Raw genomic sequence first — 23,982 nt, 5'->3', positions numbered from 1 at the left:
CGGCACACTCTGTGCAGATCCATGTCGACCTTCTCGCCTGTTCCTGGCCTGGGAAGCAGCAAGACGGATGCAACGGTGACTGAGCCTCTGCTGGAGAACGTCGAAGCATCGCCTGTCCGGCAACATACCGCTACAGCGGACACTAAGAGCGATGCAGCACAAGCCTACCCGTTGCATGCCGCAGCACAGATGGGAGATGCCCAGACGATTCACAGGCTCATCACCCAGGACGGCTTCGATCCCAATTCGCGCGATGCAGCGAATGCCACACCTCTGCACTGGGCAGCTATCAATAATGCCTTGTTAGCTTGCAAGGAGCTCCTCAATGCGGGCGCAGAAGTAGATGCCCTGGGCGGAGAGCTCATTGCCACGCCGCTACACTGGGCTGCCAGGAACGGTCATCTCGACACTGCCCACCTGCTCATCGTCCATGGCGCCGATCCGGCAGTCACTGACTCCCAAGGATTCGACACGTTCCATCTAGCAACTCATTCGTCTGCACCTCTCTTGCTCGCCTACTTGCTCACTCAACAGCTACCAGTAGCAACGGATGCGACTGATGGTGATGGCAGGACATGTCTTCACTGGGCTTGCTACCAAGGGGATGCAATCTCTGTCTCGTTGCTGCTCATGCACGGCAGTAATCCAAACGCGAAAGATCCATCGGGCATGAGTGCATTACATTGGGCCGTCGTCAAAGGCAATATCAACTGTATTGCCAAGATCATCGAAGCAGGCGGAGATCCACGCGCAAAGAACGAAGAAGGCCTGACGCCAATGGAGCTCGCACAAAAACTCAAAAGCATCTTGCCCTGGAACCGGGCGATGGCTCAGGCTAAGCGCCAGCCAGATGGATCGGTCTTACCTCGTCGGTTGAGTGATAAGCAGACGACGATTGCCGTCCTGCTCCTGCCAACACCAGTGCTGGGCATCGCCTTCAAAACGCTCGATATCTTGCCATGGTACACCGGCCTGCCGCTAGCGTTTGCGGAATTCTTTGCCCTCAACCATGTCGTCACACGGGTCCTACTGGCTGCGCCACCTAGACAGAACGGCATGAGCGACGCGACCGCCGCGTCACCATACCTGTGCGGAGTGCTGGCCGGCAGCCTGTTTTGGGTAGGAGAGACATGGGTGACCAGGCTAGCAACGCATACGCCAGGCTATGCAGTTCACAACCTCGCGTTTGCCATTGCGTTCATCGTGTGCACATACAACTTTGTCAGAGCGATCTGTCTCGATGCCGGCAAATGTGCCAAGCCGCACAATAATCTCGAGATCAAAGAGACTGTCGAATCACTCACGAAGCAGGGCGCATTTAATGGGATGAACTTTTGCCTGGTTTGCATGGCTAGGAAACCCCTTCGTTCGAAGCACTGCAAGCTCTGTCATGCTTGTATTGCCCGTCATGACCAGTGAGTCAGTTCCTCCCGTGGTCAGATCTGGCCTGATTGGCTTGCAGTCATTGTCCATGGCTATGGAACTGTGTCGGCGTCAACAACCACCGGCAATTCGTTCTCTTCGTCTCCAGCATGATTGCGGGCGTCATATTATATGCCTACCTCTCTGTAGCATGTACGGCTCTCCGCTTTTGCAGCCTACTGAGCTGACACCTCGTGTGACAGACTTTGCAGAGACAAGCCCGTCCTACCAAGCCGGCCCGGAGAATCTCTGCTATCTGCCAGAGAGCTTTTGTGCGGCTGCTCAATTCGATGGCGTGCTCTTTGCGAGCACAACATGGGCTTGCATTCAACTCACGTGGACCTCCATCGTCCTCGTCGGTCAGCTTTACCAGATCTGCCGACAGATGACAACGCTGGAGATGAGCAACCTGGGCAGATTCGGGACCATGGGCGGCAGGGCGGGCTCTAGTCTGGCAGAGCAAAGTAACCATCCTTCCGTTCTCGCCGCCAAAGCCAGGCAGACACCTTCGGGAGACACAACAGCTGCTGAAACGCTCGCTAGTATCGACACCGATGAGAATGGCTCGACCGCGCTCTCCTCCCTAGACAACCAGCCTGTCACGCCAAGCTACACTCCACGCCACTCGCACGGTTGTGGCTGCTGCAGCTGTATTGGTCGCATACTACCCGCTTCCCTTCTCAGCGTCATCGGTCTCGATTTATACACTCGTGGCGGTGCAGCCTCAGGGCTCGTCAAGACGACGCAATCGCCCAGCAATCCTTTCGATCTCGGTCTGATCAGAAATTGCACTGATTTCTGGACTCGTGGTCGGACGCTCGGCGTCGACTATACCGCTTTGTACGACGTACCACCCGAGGGTTATCGCTCCGTCCTCAGAAGACGAGCAGACCAAGCTAGCGAAGATTCAAGATCTGGCAAAAGAAGCAGCACCAGTCGAAGCACAGGCTATGAGATGGTCCGCTCGGAAGACGCATGAGGCAGTGAAAGCAATGCATGTTGTGCTAGGATGTTGTGTGTGATTGCTCATGACATGACATGGAAATCTAGTAAGTTACACCGTTCCATTGACCCAAAAGTCCGTTAGGCGCCAGGAAAGGGCTCGCTTGCGCATTTTGCTGTTGCTGAGCTGCGAGTGTTTTGAGGTTCGGAACACTTTGCGATGCGTTGACCATCGGACGTCTTCGAGGACTACGAGTGGCCATACCTCCCGAGCCCGACTTGTCCTCATACTCATCTTCTGATAGATCACCTCCTTGAAGCAAGTCGCGTGATCGCACATCTTGATGATAGCGATGGAGATGATACGTAAGCGCTGCTTGGTCACCGTTACGTTGAGCGCTAGCCAGCTCCATTTGATGATACTCTGGATTCGGCCAGTTCGGCTCGAGCGCTTCTTCGTCGACGCTTTGAATTTGCCTGCATCTGCATGTCAGACCAGGCACGACCGGCAGTCAAATGGATACGCACCCGCTCTCCACTGGAACCCAGTAAGACTTGCCTGCAACTTGATTGAGACCGAGATAGAGCTGATCTTGTGGCTTGAGAAGTCGAGTGACTTTGTACGGTAGTCTGACTTTGAACGGCGTAATGTTTTCGTGATCTGTGACTTTGCATTAGCTTTATTGAGAGATGGAGCCACGGATCTCACCTAGCGCCTGATTGCCGAGCAAGGCGTAATTGCGGCGAACGCGCTCGACGCTGTAGAATCCGCGAAAGGCGCCGACCATTGTCAGGCCTCCGCGCCGGGGCGCGAAGTCGTCATTGAGATAGACGCAGTACTCGCTAAGGGCCTTCGTAGCCTTGTCGGTCCGTGAATCGGGCAGGTTTGCAAAAGGTTTGCTCGAATCGAGGACGTGTGTTGGACATCGTTGCATGATCTGCTGCTCCAGTTCTTTCGTGATGAAATGGTGACCATGCAGCCAGGCAACGAATTTGAGCAGATCCTTTGAGTTTGCAGAAACTTCCTCTTCGCTGCTTGGGCACTTCGTCACTGTTTGCAGCGTCAGCCCCAGCGCTTCTCAGCATGGCAGAGACGTACCCAGGAAATCAGTGAAGAAATCGATGAAACACTTTTCTAGATCTTCGCAGCCATGTAGATCCATCCACCGCTTGCCTGCTTGACGAGCTACTTGTGCCTCCGGCCGATCCTCGCAATTTGATTGGAAGAGGTGAAGTGTGCCGTCCAGACCCTCGACGACGGGCATACCGTTCGGACCCAGCTTCGGCGGCCTAGTACGTTGAGACTCGTCGGCTTGTTGGAAGGCTCGCAGCAGATTGGCGATGGTTGGCGCTTGCTGAGCTTCGATCAGGAACTGCTCTGCCAAGATAGCAGCTGCACGTCTGCGGGCGTCAAGCTGGGCGGCCGTCTCCCGCAACTTCAGATTCTCGGTCGTCTTTCGTTTCTTCAAGGTGCGAGGTGTGCGTGACTGTGACGACGGCGATAGCATCGGCTGAGGTGTGCCGGGCAAAGGTGAGGGTATATGCAGGGAGCCTGGCGTGCCTGCTTGTGCGTACGCTGAATTGTTTGCTGCCGTCGCAGACCCTGACGCTGAAGGCAAGATGAAAGGACTGTTCGGGTGATACGCTTGGGGGAATGCGGGCATTCCGACAGGAGCCGGTGTGGATAGCATCGGTGTAGCAGCGCCTTGGGCGAGTTGAGGATGTGGCGAAGCGTACGGACTGTGGGCGGACATTGCTGGATCAGCTGCAGCTGCATTGCTGACCGTAGGCGGAGCAGACGCGGGCTTCTCGACAAGTGTATCCTTGGACTGTTCGCCTTTTGCACTTAGACATTTCTGCAGAGCAATCAGCACGGCGCGAAGCTGACTTTGCTACAACGTACCTGAATGAGATTCTTGCCAGCTTTGTCAGTCACGATCGGTTGAAGCTTGTTAGTCGTGAAGGTATAGACGAGCCCAGTCTCTGAAACGACGAGCAAGAGCACTTGTGTCCCGGTCAACGTGGACAGCTCGTAAGCCTACGCTCTTTCAGCCACGGTCTCGTTGATCTAAGGCACGGGATGTACCTTCTTCATGATGCCCGCCTTGCGCTTGCTGAAAGTGATGTGACGCTTTGACTTTTCGGTGATGTATTGAATGTCAATTTTGCGCCTTCCGCTGGTCGTGTACTTTTTTGCGTTGGCAATGCCGGCGCCCTTCTTGCCGGTCGACACGTTTGCCTCATCATCAGACTCTTCGTCGCCCTCTAAGTTGTCTTCGACGATGACCATGGCGTCTTCATTCAAGCTGGTGTTGGAGCCAAGTGTAGGCAGTGCATTCGAGCTCGAATCAGCCGATGAGGGCTGAGCGGTCGAAACAGATGTGGCAGGCGTCCCCACTGCTGAGGGAGCATCGAGGAACGCGGAGGCTCTGCGACTGCCGGAAGACTCGCTTTCGCCTTTGAGCATGGGTGCGCTCAGGAGGTTCGAGGACGTCTTGTGGCTCAAGCTCGTACCCTCGCCGGGATGTGGTGAAGGACCTTGGACAGAGATTAGGCTGATGCCACCATTGAGATCGCTGGGCGAGACGGAACCCACTTCGGCCATCTGCTCATTGAAGCCAAGCCCAAGCCGTTGGCTACCGCCAGACATACCAAGATTGTCAGACGAGTCTCCAGATCGATAGGATTGTAACGGTCTCGGCTGCGGGCGACCGTCGAGCGTGTCACCTAAACCAGTCTGGACTTGTTTTGATTGCGAACGCGTCAGAGATTGATTACGGAGCATCATAGGCCCAAATTCGTCCGGCAATTCGAGATCAAGATCGTCAAATACGCCGGAGATGAACTCTCCCTCTGGGGCTGTCCTACCTGTTGCCTCCATCGTTGTTCCGGAAGGCGTCATGGTCAGGCTGACGGGAGGTTGGCTGCTGACGCTCCCTTGTGACCGCGTCAGTGGCCGAGATTTGCCTGCAGATTCGGTGAGGAGAGGAGCGCTGCTCGATGCATCGTCCTGCGCGGAGGACGGGGGAGGAAGAAGCGCGTCTGACGAATCGTCGAGAGCGCGTTGCTTGCCTTGGGCCTTCATGCTCGGGGCCGCGCCATCGATTTGCTCTTTGTTTGTAGCCTGCGCTCCTGATATGGACGCCTTTCCGAACGCAGACTCGAGTACGCTTGCCATGGCTGGCCCAGGCAGCTCGTCAATCGCACCCAAAGATGTATCCGGCTCTGCCAGCATCGGAGCGAGCGCGTCGGCGATGCTTGCCCCGCGCTTCCAAGTATATCTAGCTGGTTTGTCGAATATCAGACAGATCCTGTCGGCCCACGATCCAAAACTCCGTCGACTGCAGGCAGCGTGCGCTCAATGAGTGACCTCTGTGGCCTGCGTCTGATCTACGCGGTGTCTGTCGTCCGGCTGTCTTGCGTGCAGACTGCGCGCACAGCACCACTAGAGACGCTGCCGGCGCTCAACGCAGCGTGCTCGTTCGAATCGGAAGCAACTGCCGCGCACGAATTATCTCTCCTTGGCTAGGCGCGCGCGCCTTTGCAAACAACAAGATTCGAATCTCTCACGCTCCGTCTCGTCCACGCCTGCCATGTCAAATTGAATTTGATCGCTTTGGCGGCCGCTCGGATGTAGGCTGTCCGTCCGGCTTGGCCGGGATATAAGAAAGTCCCTTGCTGTGCTTCGGTCTTGTTGCATCCAGTTCTCTTCAGATCTATAGACTGCGCTTGCTTGCAACATGCGCAGCGCACATAGGGTGGCTCTTCTCGCCGCAACGCTTGCTCTTGTCAATGCGCAAGAGCCATCAGCATCGAGCTATGCGCCTACTTATGTCGCGTGCCCAGCCGAATCGCTTCTTCGATTGGCAGGCTCTATTGCATCTGGCAACCAGACTCTGAGCTCGGGCGAGCAAGACTTCCGCGCCCGAAGAGCGGCAGTGATTGCCCCACTGTGGTCGCAATATGCCACCCAAGCTATCACTGGTTATGATCCTGCCACACTTGCACAAAGTCTGCCGACAGTGGCAATGGCTTGCTCCGGCGGTGGCTACAGGGCCGCGCTCTACTGCGCAGGCATACTGAACGCGCTCGATAGCAGGAATGCGAGCAGTGTCGCCGCGGGGACAGGCGGGGTGCTACAGCTGACGACATACCTATCCGGATTGTCAGGCGGTTCTTGGGCCGTGTCGAGTTTCATCGCTCAAGATCTGCCAGTCTATGAACTCGTCCTGGGCGTCGCATCGGAGTCTGGCAGCGATGGCTGGGGACTTGAGAATGGCCTCCTGCTGCCGAGCGGCTTGCTAAGCGAGGAGGACTACCTAAAAACGCTAGAGGCATCTGTCAGGATGAAGCAAGCACAAGGCTTCAACGTCTCCATCACTGACATTTGGGGCCGTGCGCTCTCGTATCACTTCGTCAATGGCACGCTATCGACGAACTTTGTCAGCAACACGACTGTTGGCAATCATGGCGCAGACGTGCTCTATGGTGAAGCACTCACCCGCTCTACAGGCTTCACAGGCGCCACATTGCCCTATCCGATCGTCGTCTCGACGGTCGATCCTTTGAACGTACAGCAATCGCAAATTAACGCATCTGCATCTATCTACGTCCCTCTCAATGGTACTGTCTATGAGTTCAACGGCTACGAGTGGGGCTCTTTCGACCCTCAGTTGTCTGCTTTCATCAATATCAGCTATGCTGGCACTGCACTGCTCAACGGGACGCCCACCAACACAACCGCTACCGGCTGTGTGCAGGGTTTTGACAACTTTGGCTTCGTCATTGGCACATCAGCCTCGCTCTTCAACACAATCATAGATCAAGCTGGCAATGCTGCCAATTCTACCGACGTAGGAATCATCAAGGTCATCATCGGCGATCTTGCGGATGGTCTCAGCGCCAATCGATCGGACGTATCGAATTGGCCCAATGCCTTCCAAGGCCTCATGCCAGACTCGTACGAGGACTCGACGACTGCCGTGCTCGAGCTCACCGACGGTGGGGAAGCGGGGGAGAACATTCCATTTTCACCCCTCCTCGCAAAGGCCCGCGGCATCGATGTCATCATCGCTGCAGACGGATCTGCAGACACGGATGAAAACTATGCCGCTGGCTATTCGCTCGCAATATCGCAGATGAAGTCCCAGATGCGTCCTTCTGGCACTTACAACCTGCCCCCTTTGCCTTCGAGCAGTGCAGTCGTCATGAACTCGTACCTCAACCAGCGACCAGTCTTCTTTGGCTGCAACACGACCTCGCCAGACGCAGCTGCTGCAGACAGCTACCCTCTCATCGTCTACATTCCGAACTCGCCGCCCGTCAATTTGATGACAAACCAAGGATTGCTGTCAAAAATTCCGTTCATCGGCAAGTACTTCAATGGCGACACGACACTAACGAACTATAGCACTTTCGATCTCGATTACAGCAACGAGGATACCCAGACCTTCCTCGATTTCGCTACCAATATCGGCGTCAGAGGTTGGGCGCAAAATGGCGCCGATAACGACACCCAATGGGCGACTTGCTTGACTTGTGCTCTCGTCGACCGATCTGTATGTTCTCTGCGCCGACTCATGTGTGGCCATACTGACCTGCTGTGCACTTTCAGAGACAGCGCGTCAATTTAGCCCGTTCGTCTCAGTGCGAGACTTGCTTCGGACGGTACTGCTACTCGGAAGCCGAGACGGCAGCTACAACGACAAATTCGACTAGCAATTCCACATCCAGCAGCAGTAGCAGCAGCTCAAGCTCATCTTCTTCAGCCGCATCGTGCATCACGATCAGCACATCTACACTCGCAACACTCGCAATGAATATCTTGATGGGCGCTATTGTCATGCTCTAAAAAGTTGACACACAGCACCCTTGTACCTCTTCACGAAGACTGCATCGCTCGTTCTTGTCGTACATGACGTAGACCTATGAGATGATTGTTCGATTGGGCGCATTCTCCATTTTTGACGCGTCTTTCAACGAGGCTTGCGATCCCGGGCCGTTGTCATCACAACAAGGAAGATTTGGCTGGAAAGAGCCGCTCCGAGGAAAGAAGGAAGCGCGAGAAGAGGGCCAATGGCCGAATGCATTCAGCAGTAGGCTGGGAGCTGATACGCTGACGTACCCACACTACTGCGGAATTCAAAGCGGGCCCGATTTTTCACAGGCCAGCGGTTATCCGAGCGCGGATACTTGGCGCCCGCACAGGCACAGTCGACCAACAGGCTCCGACCGGTCCTAGTAAGTCGGAGACGAGCTCTGCTTTGCACCCGCAGTGCACCATCAGCCTCGCAGACTGACCGGAGAATCTCGCCCCAGCCCACGCGAAAGGCAGCATGGCGGCCCTGAGGAAGATCTCTCTGTTTTCGTCTGGCAAGGACGGCAAGAAGAAGGGCAATGGCATCCTGCCTAGTCCGGTCAGCTCGGAGACGCTGCGCAAGCAGGAGAGCAATTCCACGCTCGGCCTGGCCTGGCAGAAAGCAACAAGCTCAAAGGCTGACGTGCTAGAGCCTCCCAACTTGCTCAACGTGCCTGGCTCGGATGTGTCGACGGCGCAGTATCACTCTGCTTTCAGTTCCGCAAGCTCCGATCAGCCCTCGTCGTCCTCTTCGGGCGATTACACGAGCGTGTCGAGCGCGCCTGCAAAGACTTGGGATCCCAGCACAATCGATCGAGAGCTCGCACACGATGAGTCGCCACTGCATACACTAGCTCATACACCCTCACCTAGCGGTTTCATCGAACATCTCGACGATCAGAGCGACTCGCATCATTTCGCTCGTTCAGCCGACCTATCTCCGAATGGGGTAGCTGGCAGTGGCCACGCGAATCTGTCACCCAGCCTGGGCTTGGCGGGAAATGCGATACCCTATCTTGACTACCCACCCAATACCTCGTTCGGATCTGACCAGCTAGACTCAGATTCACAGCTCGCGACGGAGCAGAATCCCGGCGCGCCTGATCTCAATGCTGTGCTTCAATCAGGATTACAGACTACTTATCTCTCTGTCGGCCCTCAGCTGATGAGCGGCTCGAGTAGTTCCGAAAGCAGCAGAGTCTCCTTTGATGATGCAAGAAGCCAATCCAGCATGCCGCTCGATAGCCTTGCTCGTTCACCGCAGCAGCGACTTTGGAACGCTCGCGACAATCCCGAGTACGTATTCACATCTCCATTCAGTCCTCGCAGAAGCTGACACGGCTGCAGGGATGAATTTGCGCCTAAGCCTCACGCACGTCAATCCTCCCTTGCCCAGCCCGATCAGTCCATAGCAAGAGAGCAGCAGCCTATACCCGCCATTTCATCTGCCAGCACGCTTGCGCCTATCAGAACAGACACACACTTTCTGTCGCACACGACCAGCACTGCCTCAATAGTACCATCGCCATCCAATACGATATCCGCCACGCATAGCAACCCTGATCCACCCACTCCGTACCACCATTATACTCAGTCGCCGAGCCCTTCTGCCCATGCCATGCTACCGCCCTCGACGGCTTATGTTCCTGCTCCCGCTGCCGCTTTTTCCTCCTCGCCGCCTACAACGCCAATCTCGAGCTCGTTCCCAAGTTCGAATGCGCTGCCTGCCTCTGCGCCCATGGTCATGCCACTAGGCATGGGCTTTGGCAACAACAGCATGGATGTGCTTCAATATGGCATGGTTGACTCGCTCGACATGTTCGATGGCAATACTCACAGAACAGAGCATATCCTCCGTGGCACCTCGCCTACGTCGTCAAAGGCGCCGTCCTTACGCAAGATGCCTTCGTCAAGCGGACTCAGCATCGTCACCTCGTCACCCTACGAGCCCTCTATGCTACCCGGCATGGGCACATCGTCTCCCATCAGTCCGATACCCCCTATGCCTTCGCTCGACAATCTGCGCGCTCATTCGCCAAAAGCTGCGCCTGCGGACGTCGGTCGCGGAGTCGCGCCGCCCCACCGATTACGTCAGCAATCCATGCCAGCGCCACAGAAATCAAAGCGAGGGTTCTTCAGCTTCGGCAGCAAGAAGGAGCCAAAGCCATCTGCGATCGACAAGAAAGCTCAAGCTGCTCAGCGCGACGCGGAGGCGCAACGTCTGCGTGCTATCCACAGAGGCATGCCTGTACCGAGCGTCTCCGAGCCCGACGTTGCTCCAGCGATGCCGAGACGGATCAGTGCCGACTCTGTCATGGGACCCTCGGGCGTTGACAAATTGGCACCAACGCGAGGTCAAATGCGGCCATCACGTGAGGGCAGGCCAGAGAGCATGCTGATCAACGAGGAGCCGACTACGAGCACGGCAAGCGATGCAATGACGCAAGAGTCAGTCTCCAACGCAACGCCAACTGCCACAAGAAGCTTCTCGCCTCCATTCTTCGTGCACAGCAATACTTCTCATCTGCCTGCTTCCGGTTTTACGCCTGCCAGCAGTCCCGCGCTCAACGGCTCTACCTCTGCTATTTGGACTTTCCCCGCAGCTGTATCCTCGCCAGCAGACTCATCTGCCGACTTGACCGCTTCTACCAGCTTGTTAGGTTGGTGCACCGCTTTCGCCCCTCGTCGCGCGCGCTGATCTCCTTTTGCGCAGTATCTGCCGAGCCTGCTATTCAGACGCAAGCTCCTCAAGCCGACTCGAAGGAGGCGCTGGCAGCAGCTGCGACGCTGGATCCTTCTGGTGACCAAACCTCAGCTGACATACCTCTGACCGCCGAGTCCGAGCGTCAACTCCCGGCGGAGAGAGCAAGCCAGCCAATCGTTCAAGCACCGATGGAGCTGCAACCAGCTGAGCCAGTGTCGGCAACGACGGCGGGTCCGAGCTCAGCAGAGCAAGCCAAAGCTCCATCAGCACCTGCCCCGCTCAAGACAGCGCAGCAAACTGCCATCACATCTTCGCCTACGACAGCGAGAGTAGCAGGAGTGAGCAAGCGCGCTTCTGTGCAATCTCGGCCGCAGTCAACAGGCTCTCGTCTGTCTGCCTTTTTCAGCAGGAGCAAGACCAGCCGACAGTCAGTCGATGCTGACGAGCCTCGCCGGACTTCCGTCACCTCTGTCGTCTCCGTATCGCCTGCCGCCGTCCCGGAGCCCATACAAGCGCCAACAGAGACAGCAGAGATACACGCTAGTCAGCTTACACCTACTCTCGGTGCATCGGGCGCCCGTGCCCCTTCAACAGAAGACGCGAACTTGCAACAGGGTGACGTGGCCACACCAAGCCTGCAAAAGACGGACCACTTGGATGAGTGGCAGATTGGGGCCTCGCCGACAGGCTTCAACCTTGTTCAGGTATCTGAGCAATTGGCCGATTTGTCTCAAGCCACGCAAGAGCCCATATGTGGCGTACCGCAGCTTACGACATCCGCTGCTGCTTTACATCTGCAAGGCTCACTATCATCTTCATCTGCGGCTTCGGACGAATCGTCGAGTCGGCGCATTTCCGAATCAGAGACGCCCATCACTGATGTCGGTGTATCGCCCTTCGGTTCGTCTCCGGACCCGAGTTTGCGCAAGTCTCGTGTGTCAAGCACCACAACGGTGCCCGAAGATGACGAAGAGACGACCGAAAAAGAAATGCTCGGCATTGCTTCGGCCGACAGCCAAGCCGCGCTCGATCTGATCTGCGAGCTCCATCCGCGATTCGAGTATGCCATGACCGAGTTTCCTCGACGTATCCTCATGGGCATCGTCAAGCATCTTGATTATGTCGACATGCGCCCGTTGCGTGACCTGTCCAAGGGAATGCGGCGATTGCTCAACTCGGATTCGGTCCGCGAGCTGGTCGTGAGCCGTTACCTTGTTTCGTTTGGCTACCGTACCTTGCCACCGGAACTGCTCATGTCAACGCCGCATGGATCAGCGACCAGTCCAACCTCGCCATCGGCGCCAAAGGCAGCCCCGATACAGATCTCGCTGCGCGACTTGGATGCTTTCCAAGTTGGTCTCGAGATCGGATTGGGCGAATACTCTGCCCTTGCTCGCGACCATCGTGCTCAACCCCTCGATGCTGTCACACAGCAGATGCTCAAAGCAGCCACGCGAGCATGGAATCGCGTCGTCTTGCGCGTCCGCTCGCAGCCTCCTATGAGTGCCGACGAGAAGCGCGCTATCATTGAACGAGGCATCACTTTGTCATCGGTCTACCGACATGGCCGAGCACCTCTACTTCGGGTATGGGTGCCAGCAGCGGGCAACTGGATGAATGATGACGAGCTCGTCGAATGCGAGCGAGAAGTGTGGCGGCAAGTTTCCCTCGCATTCTGACTGCGGTTTGGTTAATGTCCGGAATTTGACAGATCTGGCGCTTGGCCAATGGTGCGCAAAGGCGACATCGTCTGGAATGCTGCGATTGGCGACTTTGGTAACGAGGGCAAGCTAGTGCACGATGGGCGCTATCTTCGCGATCTCTCGTACACATTTGATCCTGTCGGCCATTTACCCGTGAGTGATCCTTTCGCTTGCTTGTTACAACGGTGCTGACTGTTGAGTAGCCATGGCTCTCATCAATGACTCTTCCACCTTCGTATTTCCACAACATCATCGCTTCGAGCATGTCCAATCCGGTCATCTACCTCGACATGACGCCTTTCCTACCGCAGGTCCAGCAGACACTTTCTCTCTGTCAAGATAAAGTCGATGTCGCTGCGCCGCAAGGCCGATACCGAGTCACAAAGTATGTCTACCGTGCGGCTATTCGCGTGCAGCCCGGCTTCATCATCAGCAACAACGGCGGCGCTGGTGGAGCGGGTCCCGGCGGACTGGACGTGATGCACGACGACTGGGCAGGTCAGATCATCATCGAGACAGAAGGCACGACCGAGCATGCTCATGATCTTCTGCGGCGATGCACACCCGCGCCACCACTTCGCGTCAGTCAGGGGAGCGCCGGCTCATCTGCCAAGCCATCAAACGCTTGCCCTTGGCGCATCATGCGAGAGAGATCCAGACCGGGCAAGCTGTGGCTTCAGCCTATTCTGGACTCTGAACGCGTGGCATAAACCATCTCATAACATTCTGTCTGTAGTACGTCATTCACAAAACATGGACATTCTGGGCCTGCACGCGCGAGATCGAGTCTGGTCTCTGAGTGACAATGCTGCCTGATGTCTATCGAGTTCAGAGACACCCTCAGAGAGGCTTCGGATGGGCGTCAATGAACGAGCGACATTGCAATGGAATAAACCATACTAGAGTCCGCGCGCCTCGCAATGGGGGCTTGCACATGCCTCGTATGAAGATGGCGTGGTCACAAGATGTAAGGAACAGCGACTCTGTCGGCTCGCCTGTTAGTAGCGTACGAGGCAGGATAGACACAGACGCACGAAGCTGCTCCAAGGGCAAACACTCCCGCGAGGGCGAAGAAGTTGCCCGTCGACTGACGAACCGGCAGAGGTGCTTCGATGATCTGCACTGTCTGCTGTACGCCTTCCATCTCCTGTTCGTCCGTAGAGGTGCTTCTCGAACGCGAAGCTGTCGATGCCGAACGCGGCAGCTTCTTCATCGGACGCGAGCTGATATTTGCGCTGGCCGTAGAACCGACAGAAACGCGTCTGACCGTTGTTGCACGGATGCGAGGAGGACGACGCTGGCCGAGCAAGAAGGAGAAGAGGCCGCCTCTGCTTTTCGGCCGACTTGCGACCATGATCTCTTCCGTCTGGGGCTTGTAGTCCGGGTCCAGGACTGCTTCGATGGCGTCTCGTTTGCGGGACGGGATTTGGTTGAACTTTCCCTCCTTCTTGAGCTGTGCAACAAGTTCTTTCGCTTTGGCTGCTTCCAGCTCAACGCGCTCGGCCGATCCGATCTGAGCAAATTCCTCGGCACCAAGCAGGCTAGTTTTGCGTGCAATCTTCGACGGTCTCGGTTGGTCACTTTCGTCTGGTGGCGCTTGACCGAAGTCAGTCAGAGATGCACTGGGCGATAGGCCGAGACGTGTGGCAATTTTGAACCCATTGCCGCTTGGATCGGGAATGGTCTTGTAATAGACTTGCACATCGTCTGGGCGCACATCTCGGCGAGGCGTATCTGCGCGCGAAAGATTGTCGTCCCCTGCTACGAGCGTCTCATCGGGTACTGACGGAGCTGCATTCGTCGGGACGAGCGTTTCAGACGTTGCTGCTGCTGATCTGACGGCCGATGCAGGCGAAAGTGTAGCCATCGCGCCAGCGAACGACTGTGCAGGAGCTGCGGCAGACTGTTGAGGCGACTGTGATCGTAGACGACGAGTGGGATGAATCACATTGGCGACACTGACATCGCTGCTCTGAAGCGCTTTCGACGGCACCGGAACACTTGCCGGTATTGAGCTTGGTGGAGGTGCGATAGTTGACGATGTGAACGCATCCCTCTGAAGCTCAGGACGGGCTAGCGGTCCGGACAAGCTGGCGCTGGATGTGGTGTCGGACGCGGGCGATAAGCGCAGGACGGGGATAGGTGAGGGAGCTTCCTGAGCATTCTCTTGAGCTCGCGTGGCCGAGCGCGTCGTAGCGGGAGGCGAGAGGATGCGCACTGTACGGGCAGACTTGGGCGTACCTGCCTTGCCATCGTCGTTCATCCTTGACAGAATCCCCTGAGGTGCTGCGGTTTGAGGTACGGGCGAGGATGAAGGAGCTGGGGATCCGCCGGCCTCGCTGCTCTCTAGCTCAAGTTGACCTCCGGCCAGATTGCTCGTGACAGGAAGCTTGATCGTCGTCGTCTTCCTGAGAGCAGAGCGAGAAGGCGTAGACGTGCTCGTGTTGGGAGAGCTCGTAGGCGGCGGTGCCTGTAGCCTTGTGAATTAGTCTCTGCCTGAATCATTCGCAGCAAGGCGCTCACATCTCTCGGAGTGCCAGCAGGGATCGGCAATTGCGTGGTGGAGTCAATGCGGTGTATCGGACCTTGCCAGCCAGGCGGATAAAATGTGATCTACAGAGGTTCGATGTCATCATCGGACTCGCCTACGTCAAGGAGCGACGTACAAGGTTGTTGACCTGCGGTCCAAGGCCATAGAAGTTTGCGACGTCTCTGGCTGCCCACGCAGGAATCCTGCGGGGGATGCGTGAGCTGTGCTTGAGACGTTAGGACGTGTGACCGACCACACGCCTGCCAGGGCATCCTCGTGACCGACGAGACCATATGCTTCCGTGTTGTAGATGGATGCGAGGTAGCATGCCTCGTTCCTGAGCTCATCATCGGTAGCGGTGGGGAAGGCTGCGCGGAAGAAGGTTGTGGCAGAGATGGAATCTGTATCGAGTCGCTTGATCAGATGGCTATCGAGAGTGTCAGGGCCAGTCAGGGCGCGCATTGCAAGGCCAGTGACACTCACATGGTGCCATCTCTCGGCGTTGGCATCTTCATTCGGGCAATCCTGATCTGTCTACGCGGACACACTAGACCAGGTCAGTCGCGTGCCTGAGAGAGGCCGAGAGAGCGCGACTTGCCTGCCGTTGGGTAGATCGAGCCGCTGCATCTTCACCTCGGGATTGATGGTCGAGCTCTTTGCCTTTTTCGTGGCAGAGTTGCCCCTGCTGAGTGCCTCGAGGTTCTGCTGGTGCGCCGAACGCGCAGCGGGTTGTCGGCCCGTTCCGAGCAGGGCATTGCCTCGTTCGACAGGAGGAATCGTACGCACGAATGTGGCAGGCAGCTGAGGATAGTGTCGGTTTGACCAGGCAGGTCGAGAAGAAGGTCCCGACATTCGTTCGCGCGATAGCTCGTCGCCAACTGACGGAACGACGCGATTCAACGTGTCCTTGATCTGAGACTCGTCTGCTGCGTCGCACAGAGCTGCAAGGATAGTCTCAAGCTCGGTCGGGACACCGTTCTCGCGCGCGCGAGATGGTCGATCACGATGCGACGAGCCACTGACTTGGCGAGTCGCTCGCAGCAAGTCGACGTCGAACAGTTGACGGAAATAGTATTGACGCGCCTGATTGTCACGTAGCACAGGGCAGAGGAGAGTTCCACGTCAGGCCACTCCACTCAGCTAGTATCAGGCCTGCTGGAGCAGCGAGCACTACGCAGAGATGGACGAAGAGGAGCTAGCTCCGACATTGCAGGTCAGTCCTATTGCGATATGACGAGTTCAGCCGGCTCGAGGCTGTATGACGACGTGTTGCTGATCATGATGCTTCATGCTACAAATCCCACCTGCTTACGCCGCTTCTCTTCCTTGTTCCTCCCATGCGGCATTTGTTCCAATGGACCCACGGCACCACAACGCACGCTACCTCTATGTATCGTTCATCCACAATAGAACATCCTCGACCAAAACTCGCTCAAGTGGATCTTCTGTGGAGGCAAGGGAGGCGTAGGCAAGACGACGACATCATGCTCGCTTGCTACCCAGCTCTCGTATTGCCGCGAATCTGTCCTGCTCATGTCAGCCAGTCCATGGTCGTCTTAGCAACGCGCGCTCATGTCGCGTACCGTCTAGCTCGACTGATCCTGCTCACAATCTGTCCGACGCATTCAGCCAGAAGTTCGGTAAAGAGGCGACAAAAGTCAATGGCTATGAGAACCTATACGCTATGGAGATTGACCCCAACTCGAGCATACAAGAGATGATCGAGCAGTGTCGGTCCTCACGCTCCTCACACGAAGCCCATCTGATCTGCTGTACACGATGACAGCCGACCAGCAAGGAGGCGCGATGGGCGGGGTCATGCAGGATCTCGCGTTTGCTATACCGGGCGTAGATGAAGCGATGGGATTCGCTGAGATCATGAAGTCAGTCATCCACCCCTCGATCGAGTGTACACGTATTTAGTCGATGATACGACAGACACGTCAAGAGCATGGAATATTCTGTCATCGTCTTCGATACCGCGCCGACCGGACACACGCTCCGGTTTCTCTCATTTCCCTCCGTCCTCGAAAAGGCGCTCGAGAAGCTGTCGGGCCTGAGCGGTCGCTTCGGGCCCATGATGAACCAGATGAGCTCGATGATGGGAATGGGTGTCGACACGAACGAGATGTTTGGCAAGCTCGAGTCGATGCGTGCCATCATCACAGAGGTCAATACGCAATTCAAAGATCCGGTGCGTCTGATCGCTTGTACGAGACGCGATTGCTCACACCTCGAGCAGGATCTCACAACGTTCGTCTGTGTTTGTATTTCGGAATTTCTATCGCTTTACGAGACAGAGCGACTCGTACAAGAGCTCACGAACTACGGCATCGATACCCACAACATCGTCGTCAACCAGCTGCTCTTTCCTCTCAAAGGTTCGCATCTCGTAAGATGGTGCTGCTCGCTACTGATAAGGTGTGTAGGCTCGACATGCGAACACTGCAAAGTGCGATATGCCATGCAAGGGAAGTATCTTCGCGAGATCCATGATCTGTATACGGAATTCTTCCACGTCATCAAGATGCCGCTGCTGACAGAAGAAGTGCGAGGCGTCGAGAAGATCAAAAGGTGCGTAGCAAAGGCGCGAAGAGGTACATCGTCGCTCAATTGCTGCGCGATCACAGCTTCAGCAAGATGCTGGTCGAGCCTTATACGCCCACAGACCGCATCACACCTGGCGAGGAACTCAAGTAGCAGTAGACCTTGTTCGCGGTTCATTGCATTTTACGCTAATGTACAACATGAGAAATGTCGAGCGAGAAAAGACTCTTGCTCTTGCTTGGCTCGACTGCATCGCATTGAATGTCTGCATTGTGCGACCAACAAGCGCGTCTCGACGAGTTGGCCGCTTGGACGTCGACGCAAGCGCCGAGCAATGAGCCGACGAGGACGACGAGAAGAAAGCTTAGCCCGTGCGAAAGCTTTGACGAGCACAGCGTGCTCTGTTTGAGCGGAGAGCTGGCAGAGTCAAGGACACATAAGAATGCATTACAAAGACTAGATTAGAATGACCTCCAAAAGCTTTGCGTTATCCTCGTCTCCGCCCCGCAGCGAGCTCCGTGCTCGATGCGAGTGCCTTGCGACTACGCTCTCTCCTCCGGGAGAGCGGCATCGTGGATGGTCTCAATCCCACACGCTCGCAGCAGCTTCGTGTCTGATGCAAGTACCGTGCAAATCAGGCTAATGTACAACATGAGTGATTGCGAAAACTTCGCCATTGCCAGTCTGCTCATCATGCCGGCGCTGCTGTCGAGCCTGCTTCCTGAGCTGCGGCTGCATCTTTTCGCAAGTGGCGCAGAATGAGCTTTGCCAGTCTTTCTCTCGCTTCTTCGGGCGAAGCATAGGTCCGACCCAGGCGTTCGTACTTTGACGTGCCAAGCACGACATAGGCCTTCAACGGCACATCGTCTGTAGCGACGAAGGCGGGCTTTCCAAGACCGTGCTCTCCGCAGTAGACTATACGCACGATCAGAAGGCAGCGCGCGATGAGCAGGAGCTAGACATACTTTCGAATTGCGCGTAAGCAGACTCGCGGTCTGAGCGAGTCGATGTGCTTGCATCGACGATACTAGGCGTGCTTTTCGCTCTCGAGCTGCCCTCTGCTCCAGCGCGTTTGGCAGCTTTGCCTTCCTTACCCTTCTTGCCCATCGCAAGGCTGGGCGCAGGATGGACGGAGGGATCCAGTTCACCACTGGCTATTTTGGCTTTCCATTCGTCGTGCTGTGCTTGCCAAACCGAAGATGCATACTTCTTGATGCTGTCCACCACGCCAGCCTGGATGGCTACCGATGCCACATCTTCTTTCGCTTTCGCTTTGCTCGAGTGAGTCTGTTGCATAGACTCATAGACCAGTCTTTCGGCGCCCAGATTGACCGTCAGCGTTGCTCCAAACCGACCTGCAGTATCGTCAATACCACTGGAGCGTCACCGTCGAGGCAGTCATCTTACCCAGAGTGCTTAGGAAGTCAAAGACCGGTCGTTGATGCGGGGCAGTGCCGATAAGCTCCTGGCATGCCGCGTAGACCATTCCTACGTCGTGTCGGCCATCGACCTCGTCAATTTCTCCATCTTCTGCGGTCGCTATCCGAACCGAAGGCTCTTGTGTCGTTCGCAGAGGTAGCTCCGGTGCAGGCGCGGTAGCAAGCTGAGGCCTTGGTATGGCTCTCGGTACCGGGCGATCGACGGCCATCATCGCGGTATATCCTGGCTGGGGCTCGAGCATTTGCGAGATGGGCGACATGGTATCAGATGCAGATAAGTCAGCTTCTCGAGCTGACAAGGGCAAGGGAGCGCGACGCATAGCTGCGGCATCCGACAGAAACGAGACACCATGTGGCAGAGAGCCGAGAGCAACGATGGCACACGCCGCCCTTGCAAGCTTGCGTGTCTTGTAGGTTGCATCGACGCTGTACTGGAAGGCTTGGCCCGCAAAGCGGTAGACGAGAGCGCAGCCATGCAAAAGGCCGTGGCTCGTATAATGCCATTCGATATTGGGCGTATCTCTTGTGCGCTTCTGTATGACTTGCATGAGCTGACTGACAGGACTGTGATGGGCGTGTGAGCGATTGCTCCCAGTAGCGAATGTCTGACCTCACTCAGCAACGTTGATCGGTACGAGCACGCCAGGACTACTCTCGAACATGTTTTCATCGTCCGGTTGACCGCGCTTAGCGGGTAAAACGACGGGAAAGCTATCCGAGTGAGGAGAGATGAGCGAGTCGGGCTGGATAGCATCATGACAGAGCGCATGAGCAGCCACGAAGTTTTTGGCTGCTCGCTTGCTGGGCAGGACTGGTCTAACGCGAAAGACTTCTGCCTTGTCGACATGCTGTCTCGTCAGTACAGCGCCATACCACGCTGGCTTGTCTGTGCGCGCTGCGTGAGCTCAGTGACGTGACGCATGACAGTGACATACCCTCCGTCGCGGAGCTCTCGTAGATCAGTAGAGGCGGCGAGCGAGCTTTCTTCGTGATATCTTCGAGCAGAGAAACAGAGGAAGCAAGGTAGTCATTGCTAAGGTCAGTCTTGATAGCTGCATAGTGCTCTAGCAGGGCTTTGAGCGTCGTGACCGCCTTGACGCGCTCGAGTAAGCCCGCTTCGATTGCAGCGCTTGCAGCTGCATGCTTAGCTTTCTTGATGCTTTCGTAGCACACGGGCATATCAGCCCCACGCTGGTCTAGCACATAGCGCCAGCTTTCGCCCTGAGGCAGGTCGACGAGCAGCTGTGCGCTGAAGAGGCCTGATTGACGCGCGTCAGACGGTTCGGAGAGCTTCATCCGGGCTGCCTACAGACAGGAACCAAGCTGAGAGTCTCAATGACGTAGCGCACAGTCAAATCCCTGACGACTCGGTCAGTCGCACGTGCAATTTGAGAGACCGGATCCATCGCTGCTTATCAGACGTGATGAGCGCCTTGCGAGTATTGAGTTGATCTGACTCGCCCTGCTCCGTCACCGTTAGCGTTTGCGGCGCTTGACACACTACATCGTGCATGGTATTATCGTTCGCTGAGTCAATCGTCGTTCGAGAAAGACAGCGATAGGCGCTGCCAGTGATGTTTCGAGGCGAGCATTCGATGATCGATGAGGCCTCGAGGTTGACCAACAACGCGATGGCTCGTTTGCGCAACGTCGACGAGGCCTTGGGATCTGACAGGATACCAACGGACCTATTCTTGCGCCTTGCTCTGTATGCATCGACGCAGGCTATATCAGCCCGGCAGCCCAAAAGTTTGACAAGACGAGGCACGCCAATTAGTTCGGGTCGGATCTACGATGGCATGACCGCGTGGCTCGTTGTACGTCCGCGAACACGGCCGATCGTCACATGCGCACACACAACCTCAATCCTCAGACATCACGACAAGTAGAGGAAGGTGCACCACGCAAGGCGCCTTGAAAAATCGATATCAGGGTAGCACACATCAGTATGCATCAATGACCTCGACGCGACCCTCGATGGCTTTACCAAAGATCCTCTCCTCGCCCTCTTGATGCCCAATGGGGCCACAGAGCCAGCTCGTCGTGGTTGGCCGTGGCTTACGAGCACCAATTTGTCCATCCCGCGATTCGAGGAGGAAAAGCAAGGAAAAGAGGTACAGATGAGATTATGGGAATACTGTCATGCGGCAAAGTAGAGAGGGACGCCTCAGGCGCACTTACTTGTGTCGCCTATCTACCCCTACAACGATCTCAGCAACCCGTTCTATCAAGATGACGCGCTCAGACCGGACTTCAACCTGGATGCCTTACAGAGCGTCCTCACAGCCATGCAACAAGGCGAGGCCAGCATGGCAGCCGGCAAGGCCTACGTCGTGTGTGCGTAGATGCTCACGACGATGTCCAGCGCTGATAAGAAAGGCCAGAAGCATAGATCTATTCATCATACGGATATCGCAAAATGCCGGTGTTGGGCGTCAGCTAATAGCTGCTGGTCAAGCCTGGGCGAAATGATTCGGATTGATCATCTATTGGTCAGTTCCAATGGCTGTATATTGTGAACCTGCTGAGATGCGCACAAAGCCTCGCGAGTCCGGCGGGATCGGTGCTCTATCGCAAATTGGGCTTCAGAGAGCTCTCCCGAGTTGCGCTCAATCCGAGCCAGCCCGATAAGATTGCGCTGGGTATGATACTAGATACAGAGTGATCGACGTCAAGGGATGCAAACGGCTGTATGTTGCTCAGAGTCTCGGATGACAACAAAGCTGTTCTCGCGTCTGCCTATGGTCAGCTCCTCAGACTTGGGCTTTGACCGCGAACGGGGCTCACTGCTGCAGACGCTGGTAAGCATGCGTTTGATCACACAAACGCAGTGACGTCGACGGCGATGACTTCGCAAGTGATCTCAGCAGCAGCTCCCGAATTTGCTACCTTCCTTTGATGTAATGCAGAGTTTAGTACATCTGACCTGTAGCGTCGTATATGGGATAGAGCGTCACATTGGTTGCGGTCATGTTGACGCTGAACCGTTGCACTTTTGCATACTCGTGCCACGTCCGTCGCCAGTAGCAATTGAGTGCTGCGGGCGAGAGCATCTTGCGCCAGTAAAGTGACGCGACACCTGCGATGATCTCCGATCGCTTATCGTGTTTGAGCAGATCCTGCATGGTGGGCTCGAGGTCTTGCCAGCCTGCTCGCTTGAGCTCGATGATGTTTTGATGGGGCGATCTGCTGTCTGCCTGTTCGCTCGCGGATAAAGAGTGAGTTGCTGGACATATTCAATCGCTGAAGCGTACGTTGAAAAGATGATGAAAATGCCTTGACAACCAGATCAGCAGGCATTGCGAAGAGAGACATACATTGGGCTTACTGAGCCTGTGAATACAAATCAGCGCGAGTCATTGAACATGCTTGCCATACTTACATATTCTAATTGATGCGTGATGACGACAGATTTGCATTGGCTGATGTATGGCAGCCTGCCACCGGTGCTCACGCCTGCAGTCACTCAGCACGGTTGCGGTCACGAGACAGCGGAACTTGCCTTCTACATTGAGTAGATACCGCCAATGGCAATGCTCAGCTAATGCGAGCAGATTTGTCGTATGCTTCCAGTCGATAGGAGAGACTTCGGCCCATGCGCTTTTAGCAAACTTAGTCATGAGCTCCTGTCTGAGCGGATGGAGTGGCGGATTGCCGCGCCAGAAGAGCTTTGCACGTTTGTGGTGCCACTGCTGTGTTGCTTCGAGTGCGTAAATCTGCACGATCGAGATGATCTCAGAGCAGTAGACTAGGTCTCACACGGCTCGACTTGCCTGATCTTGCACATCAGGGTAGGTGCCCACATGAGGCTCTGGCCAGGCACTGCCTGCAGAATGAGCGCGTCCTCGAAAGTTAGCCAAAGCGCTGACTAGAAGCGAAAGTCGGGTATGAGCCAGACATGCCCTTGCTGCTTTTTCCGGCTCATTCCGAGGATTGGTGTGTGCGCCGTTGCTGCGTCCACTCTATCCTCGCTATTGATGACGAATTCGACATCGGGTATTGGCTCAATAGACGAGAGGACAGCTTCTTCTATTGCAGCAAGCAGTGCCTGCGTACGTGATTTTGCACCCGCATTGAAAGGCTTGCGCAGATACACTCGATTGCTTTTGATGATGACACGTGCATTCATGCCATGTTCGGTCGTATCGAGGTATCGCTCTTGAATGCCGCCTTTGCGTTCCCAAAACCGGCGCGATTCGATGAGCTGGTCAAAGAGATGAGGAAACAGTGCATCGCATTCATCGACGGTGAGGTGTCGATCTTGCTGAAGATCGTATTCGTCGCCGAGGTCCTTCACGTGATGCTGAATTCTCTTTGCTCGTCCATTCTCGGCATGCTTTCCACGAACGATTGCAGTGTGATTGATCGGTCTGAAGGCTGAAGCGAGCCGAGGATGTGGTCCGTTTGGCTTGCTGAATGGCCTGTCCCGATCGAGCCATGGCAAAATGCCAAACAGCCGTCTTGCGCGATCCTCCGTCAGTCGACGCGCAGTGACGAGCCGAGGCTTGACCGATTGAGGCTTGATGATCGCGAAGATCACTCCAGCCACAGTTGCAAGTATCAAGAAAGGCCAGAACTTTGCCCATCGTCGCTTTCTTCTGAGCGATCTGCTCGCTCGCCCTGTCAACGGTCGCTCGGTCATGGGTGGTGAGCCGATCCTGGGCTGATCTTTCAGTCGAAGCGGTAGAAGCAGGGTCATCGTAGGCATGGGCGTTGCCGAAAGCTCATGCAGCGCAGAGAGGGAGATGTTTGCGATAGGCCAAAGGTTTCAAGCCTCGTCGACCGGTCGACCAGCTACTTACTGGTTCTGTCACGTGATGACTCACTTGAGTTGCGTG

At 55.9% G+C, this 23,982-nt stretch overlaps 10 protein-coding genes across 10 annotated transcripts; 6 read left to right on the top strand and 4 right to left on the bottom strand.

Annotated features, from left to right (window-relative positions):
- Positions 1–21: 21 nt before the first annotated feature.
- On the top strand, positions 22–2,401 carry L969DRAFT_18289 (uncharacterized protein; the record flags this gene model as incomplete). Its single annotated transcript, XM_014711267.1, has 3 exons — positions 22–1,415; positions 1,463–1,575; positions 1,626–2,401. 3 exons carry the CDS (start codon positions 22–24, stop codon positions 2,399–2,401), a joined length of 2,283 nt encoding a protein of 760 aa, XP_014566753.1.
- Positions 2,402–2,468: 67 nt separating this feature from the next.
- L969DRAFT_82610 (uncharacterized protein) lies at positions 2,469–5,599 on the bottom strand (the record flags this gene model as incomplete). The annotated part of the gene is made up of 6 exons (XM_014711376.1): positions 2,469–2,841; positions 2,893–3,025; positions 3,074–3,415; positions 3,464–4,220; positions 4,268–4,402; positions 4,451–5,599. 6 exons carry the CDS (start codon positions 5,597–5,599, stop codon positions 2,469–2,471), a joined length of 2,889 nt encoding a protein of 962 aa, XP_014566862.1.
- A 312-nt stretch (positions 5,600–5,911) lies between these two features.
- L969DRAFT_88711 (uncharacterized protein) lies at positions 5,912–8,317 on the top strand. The gene is made up of 2 exons (XM_014711375.1): positions 5,912–7,922; positions 7,979–8,317. Exons 1-2 carry the CDS (start codon positions 6,105–6,107, stop codon positions 8,213–8,215), a joined length of 2,055 nt encoding a protein of 684 aa, XP_014566861.1. The 5' UTR covers positions 5,912–6,104; the 3' UTR covers positions 8,216–8,317.
- A 14-nt stretch (positions 8,318–8,331) lies between these two features.
- L969DRAFT_524499 (uncharacterized protein) lies at positions 8,332–9,707 on the top strand. Its single transcript, XM_014711374.1, has 3 exons — positions 8,332–9,425; positions 9,476–9,517; positions 9,569–9,707. The coding sequence occupies exons 1-3, from the start codon at positions 8,700–8,702 to the stop codon at positions 9,572–9,574; spliced, it is 774 nt and encodes a 257-aa protein (XP_014566860.1). The 5' UTR covers positions 8,332–8,699; the 3' UTR covers positions 9,575–9,707.
- A 1,309-nt stretch (positions 9,708–11,016) lies between these two features.
- Positions 11,017–12,786, top strand: L969DRAFT_521044 (uncharacterized protein). Its single transcript, XM_014711373.1, has one exon. The coding sequence runs from the start codon at positions 11,114–11,116 to the stop codon at positions 12,602–12,604; it is 1,491 nt and encodes a 496-aa protein (XP_014566859.1). The 5' UTR covers positions 11,017–11,113; the 3' UTR covers positions 12,605–12,786.
- An 800-nt stretch (positions 12,787–13,586) lies between these two features.
- On the bottom strand, positions 13,587–16,010 carry L969DRAFT_51245 (uncharacterized protein; the record flags this gene model as incomplete). The annotated part of the gene is made up of 6 exons (XM_014711372.1): positions 13,587–15,098; positions 15,152–15,241; positions 15,295–15,361; positions 15,412–15,585; positions 15,642–15,688; positions 15,753–16,010. 6 exons carry the CDS (start codon positions 16,008–16,010, stop codon positions 13,587–13,589), a joined length of 2,148 nt encoding a protein of 715 aa, XP_014566858.1.
- Positions 16,011–16,163: 153 nt separating this feature from the next.
- Positions 16,164–17,907, top strand: L969DRAFT_104159 (uncharacterized protein; the record flags this gene model as incomplete). Its single annotated transcript, XM_014711371.1, has 9 exons — positions 16,164–16,202; positions 16,303–16,371; positions 16,569–16,693; positions 16,749–16,888; positions 16,945–17,041; positions 17,097–17,352; positions 17,401–17,539; positions 17,588–17,732; positions 17,789–17,907. The coding sequence occupies 9 exons, from the start codon at positions 16,164–16,166 to the stop codon at positions 17,856–17,858; spliced, it is 1,080 nt and encodes a 359-aa protein (XP_014566857.1). The 3' UTR covers positions 17,859–17,907.
- A 270-nt stretch (positions 17,908–18,177) lies between these two features.
- L969DRAFT_88707 (uncharacterized protein) lies at positions 18,178–20,692 on the bottom strand. The gene is made up of 7 exons (XM_014711370.1): positions 20,606–20,692; positions 20,454–20,552; positions 20,080–20,403; positions 19,760–20,030; positions 19,113–19,708; positions 18,671–19,060; positions 18,178–18,620 (listed from the first exon to the last, which is right to left on the bottom strand). Exons 1-7 carry the CDS (start codon positions 20,655–20,657, stop codon positions 18,397–18,399), a joined length of 1,956 nt encoding a protein of 651 aa, XP_014566856.1. The 5' UTR covers positions 20,658–20,692; the 3' UTR covers positions 18,178–18,396.
- A 468-nt stretch (positions 20,693–21,160) lies between these two features.
- L969DRAFT_524263 (uncharacterized protein) lies at positions 21,161–21,885 on the top strand. Its single transcript, XM_014711369.1, has 3 exons — positions 21,161–21,481; positions 21,529–21,636; positions 21,686–21,885. The coding sequence occupies exons 1-3, from the start codon at positions 21,287–21,289 to the stop codon at positions 21,773–21,775; spliced, it is 393 nt and encodes a 130-aa protein (XP_014566855.1). The 5' UTR covers positions 21,161–21,286; the 3' UTR covers positions 21,776–21,885.
- Positions 21,886–22,056: 171 nt separating this feature from the next.
- On the bottom strand, positions 22,057–23,843 carry L969DRAFT_95357 (uncharacterized protein; the record flags this gene model as incomplete). The annotated part of the gene is made up of 5 exons (XM_014711368.1): positions 22,057–22,341; positions 22,527–22,600; positions 22,647–22,860; positions 22,918–22,966; positions 23,014–23,843. 5 exons carry the CDS (start codon positions 23,841–23,843, stop codon positions 22,057–22,059), a joined length of 1,452 nt encoding a protein of 483 aa, XP_014566854.1.
- Positions 23,844–23,982: the final 139 nt, after the last annotated feature.

The sequence above is a fragment of the Mixia osmundae genome, assembly GCF_000708205.1.
Source record: "Mixia osmundae IAM 14324 unplaced genomic scaffold scaffold_7, whole genome shotgun sequence".
Classification (NCBI taxonomy): Eukaryota; Fungi; Basidiomycota; class Mixiomycetes; order Mixiales; family Mixiaceae; genus Mixia; species Mixia osmundae.
Note: the sequence above shows the minus strand (reverse complement) of the source record. Positions and strands in the feature narration are given on the sequence as shown.

What these genes read in the sequence shown, in the direction of transcription:
- L969DRAFT_88711 (XM_014711375.1), top strand. Translation starts at nt 6,105, where the DNA reads ATGCGCAGCGCACATAGGGTGGCTCTTCTCGCCGCAACGCTTGCTCTT. An exon ending in GTGCTCTCGTCGACCGATCT is followed by an intron (nt 7,923 to 7,978) that starts GTATGTTCTCTG and finishes GTGCACTTTCAG; the next exon opens with AGACAGCGCGTCAATTTAGC.
- L969DRAFT_524499 (XM_014711374.1), top strand. Translation starts at nt 8,700, where the DNA reads ATGGCGGCCCTGAGGAAGATCTCTCTGTTTTCGTCTGGCAAGGACGGC. An exon ending in CCGAAAGCAGCAGAGTCTCC is followed by an intron (nt 9,426 to 9,475) that starts TTTGATGATGCA and finishes TAGCCTTGCTCG; the next exon opens with TTCACCGCAGCAGCGACTTT.
- L969DRAFT_521044 (XM_014711373.1), top strand. Translation starts at nt 11,114, where the DNA reads ATGGAGCTGCAACCAGCTGAGCCAGTGTCGGCAACGACGGCGGGTCCG.
- L969DRAFT_88707 (XM_014711370.1), bottom strand. Translation starts at nt 20,657, where the DNA reads ATGCACGATGTAGTGTGTCAAGCGCCGCAAACGCTAACGGTGACGGAG. An exon ending in TCTCAGCTTGGTTCCTGTCT is followed by an intron (nt 20,404 to 20,453) that starts GTAGGCAGCCCG and finishes CGCGTCAATCAG; the next exon opens with GCCTCTTCAGCGCACAGCTG. An exon ending in TGCTTACGCGCAATTCGAAA is followed by an intron (nt 18,621 to 18,670) that starts GTATGTCTAGCT and finishes TCGTGCGTATAG; the next exon opens with TCTACTGCGGAGAGCACGGT.
- L969DRAFT_524263 (XM_014711369.1), top strand. Translation starts at nt 21,287, where the DNA reads ATGCGGCAAAGTAGAGAGGGACGCCTCAGGCGCACTTACTTGTGTCGC. An exon ending in CGGCAAGGCCTACGTCGTGT is followed by an intron (nt 21,482 to 21,528) that starts GTGCGTAGATGC and finishes AAGAAAGGCCAG; the next exon opens with AAGCATAGATCTATTCATCA. An exon ending in TTCGGATTGATCATCTATTG is followed by an intron (nt 21,637 to 21,685) that starts GTCAGTTCCAAT and finishes ATGCGCACAAAG; the next exon opens with CCTCGCGAGTCCGGCGGGAT.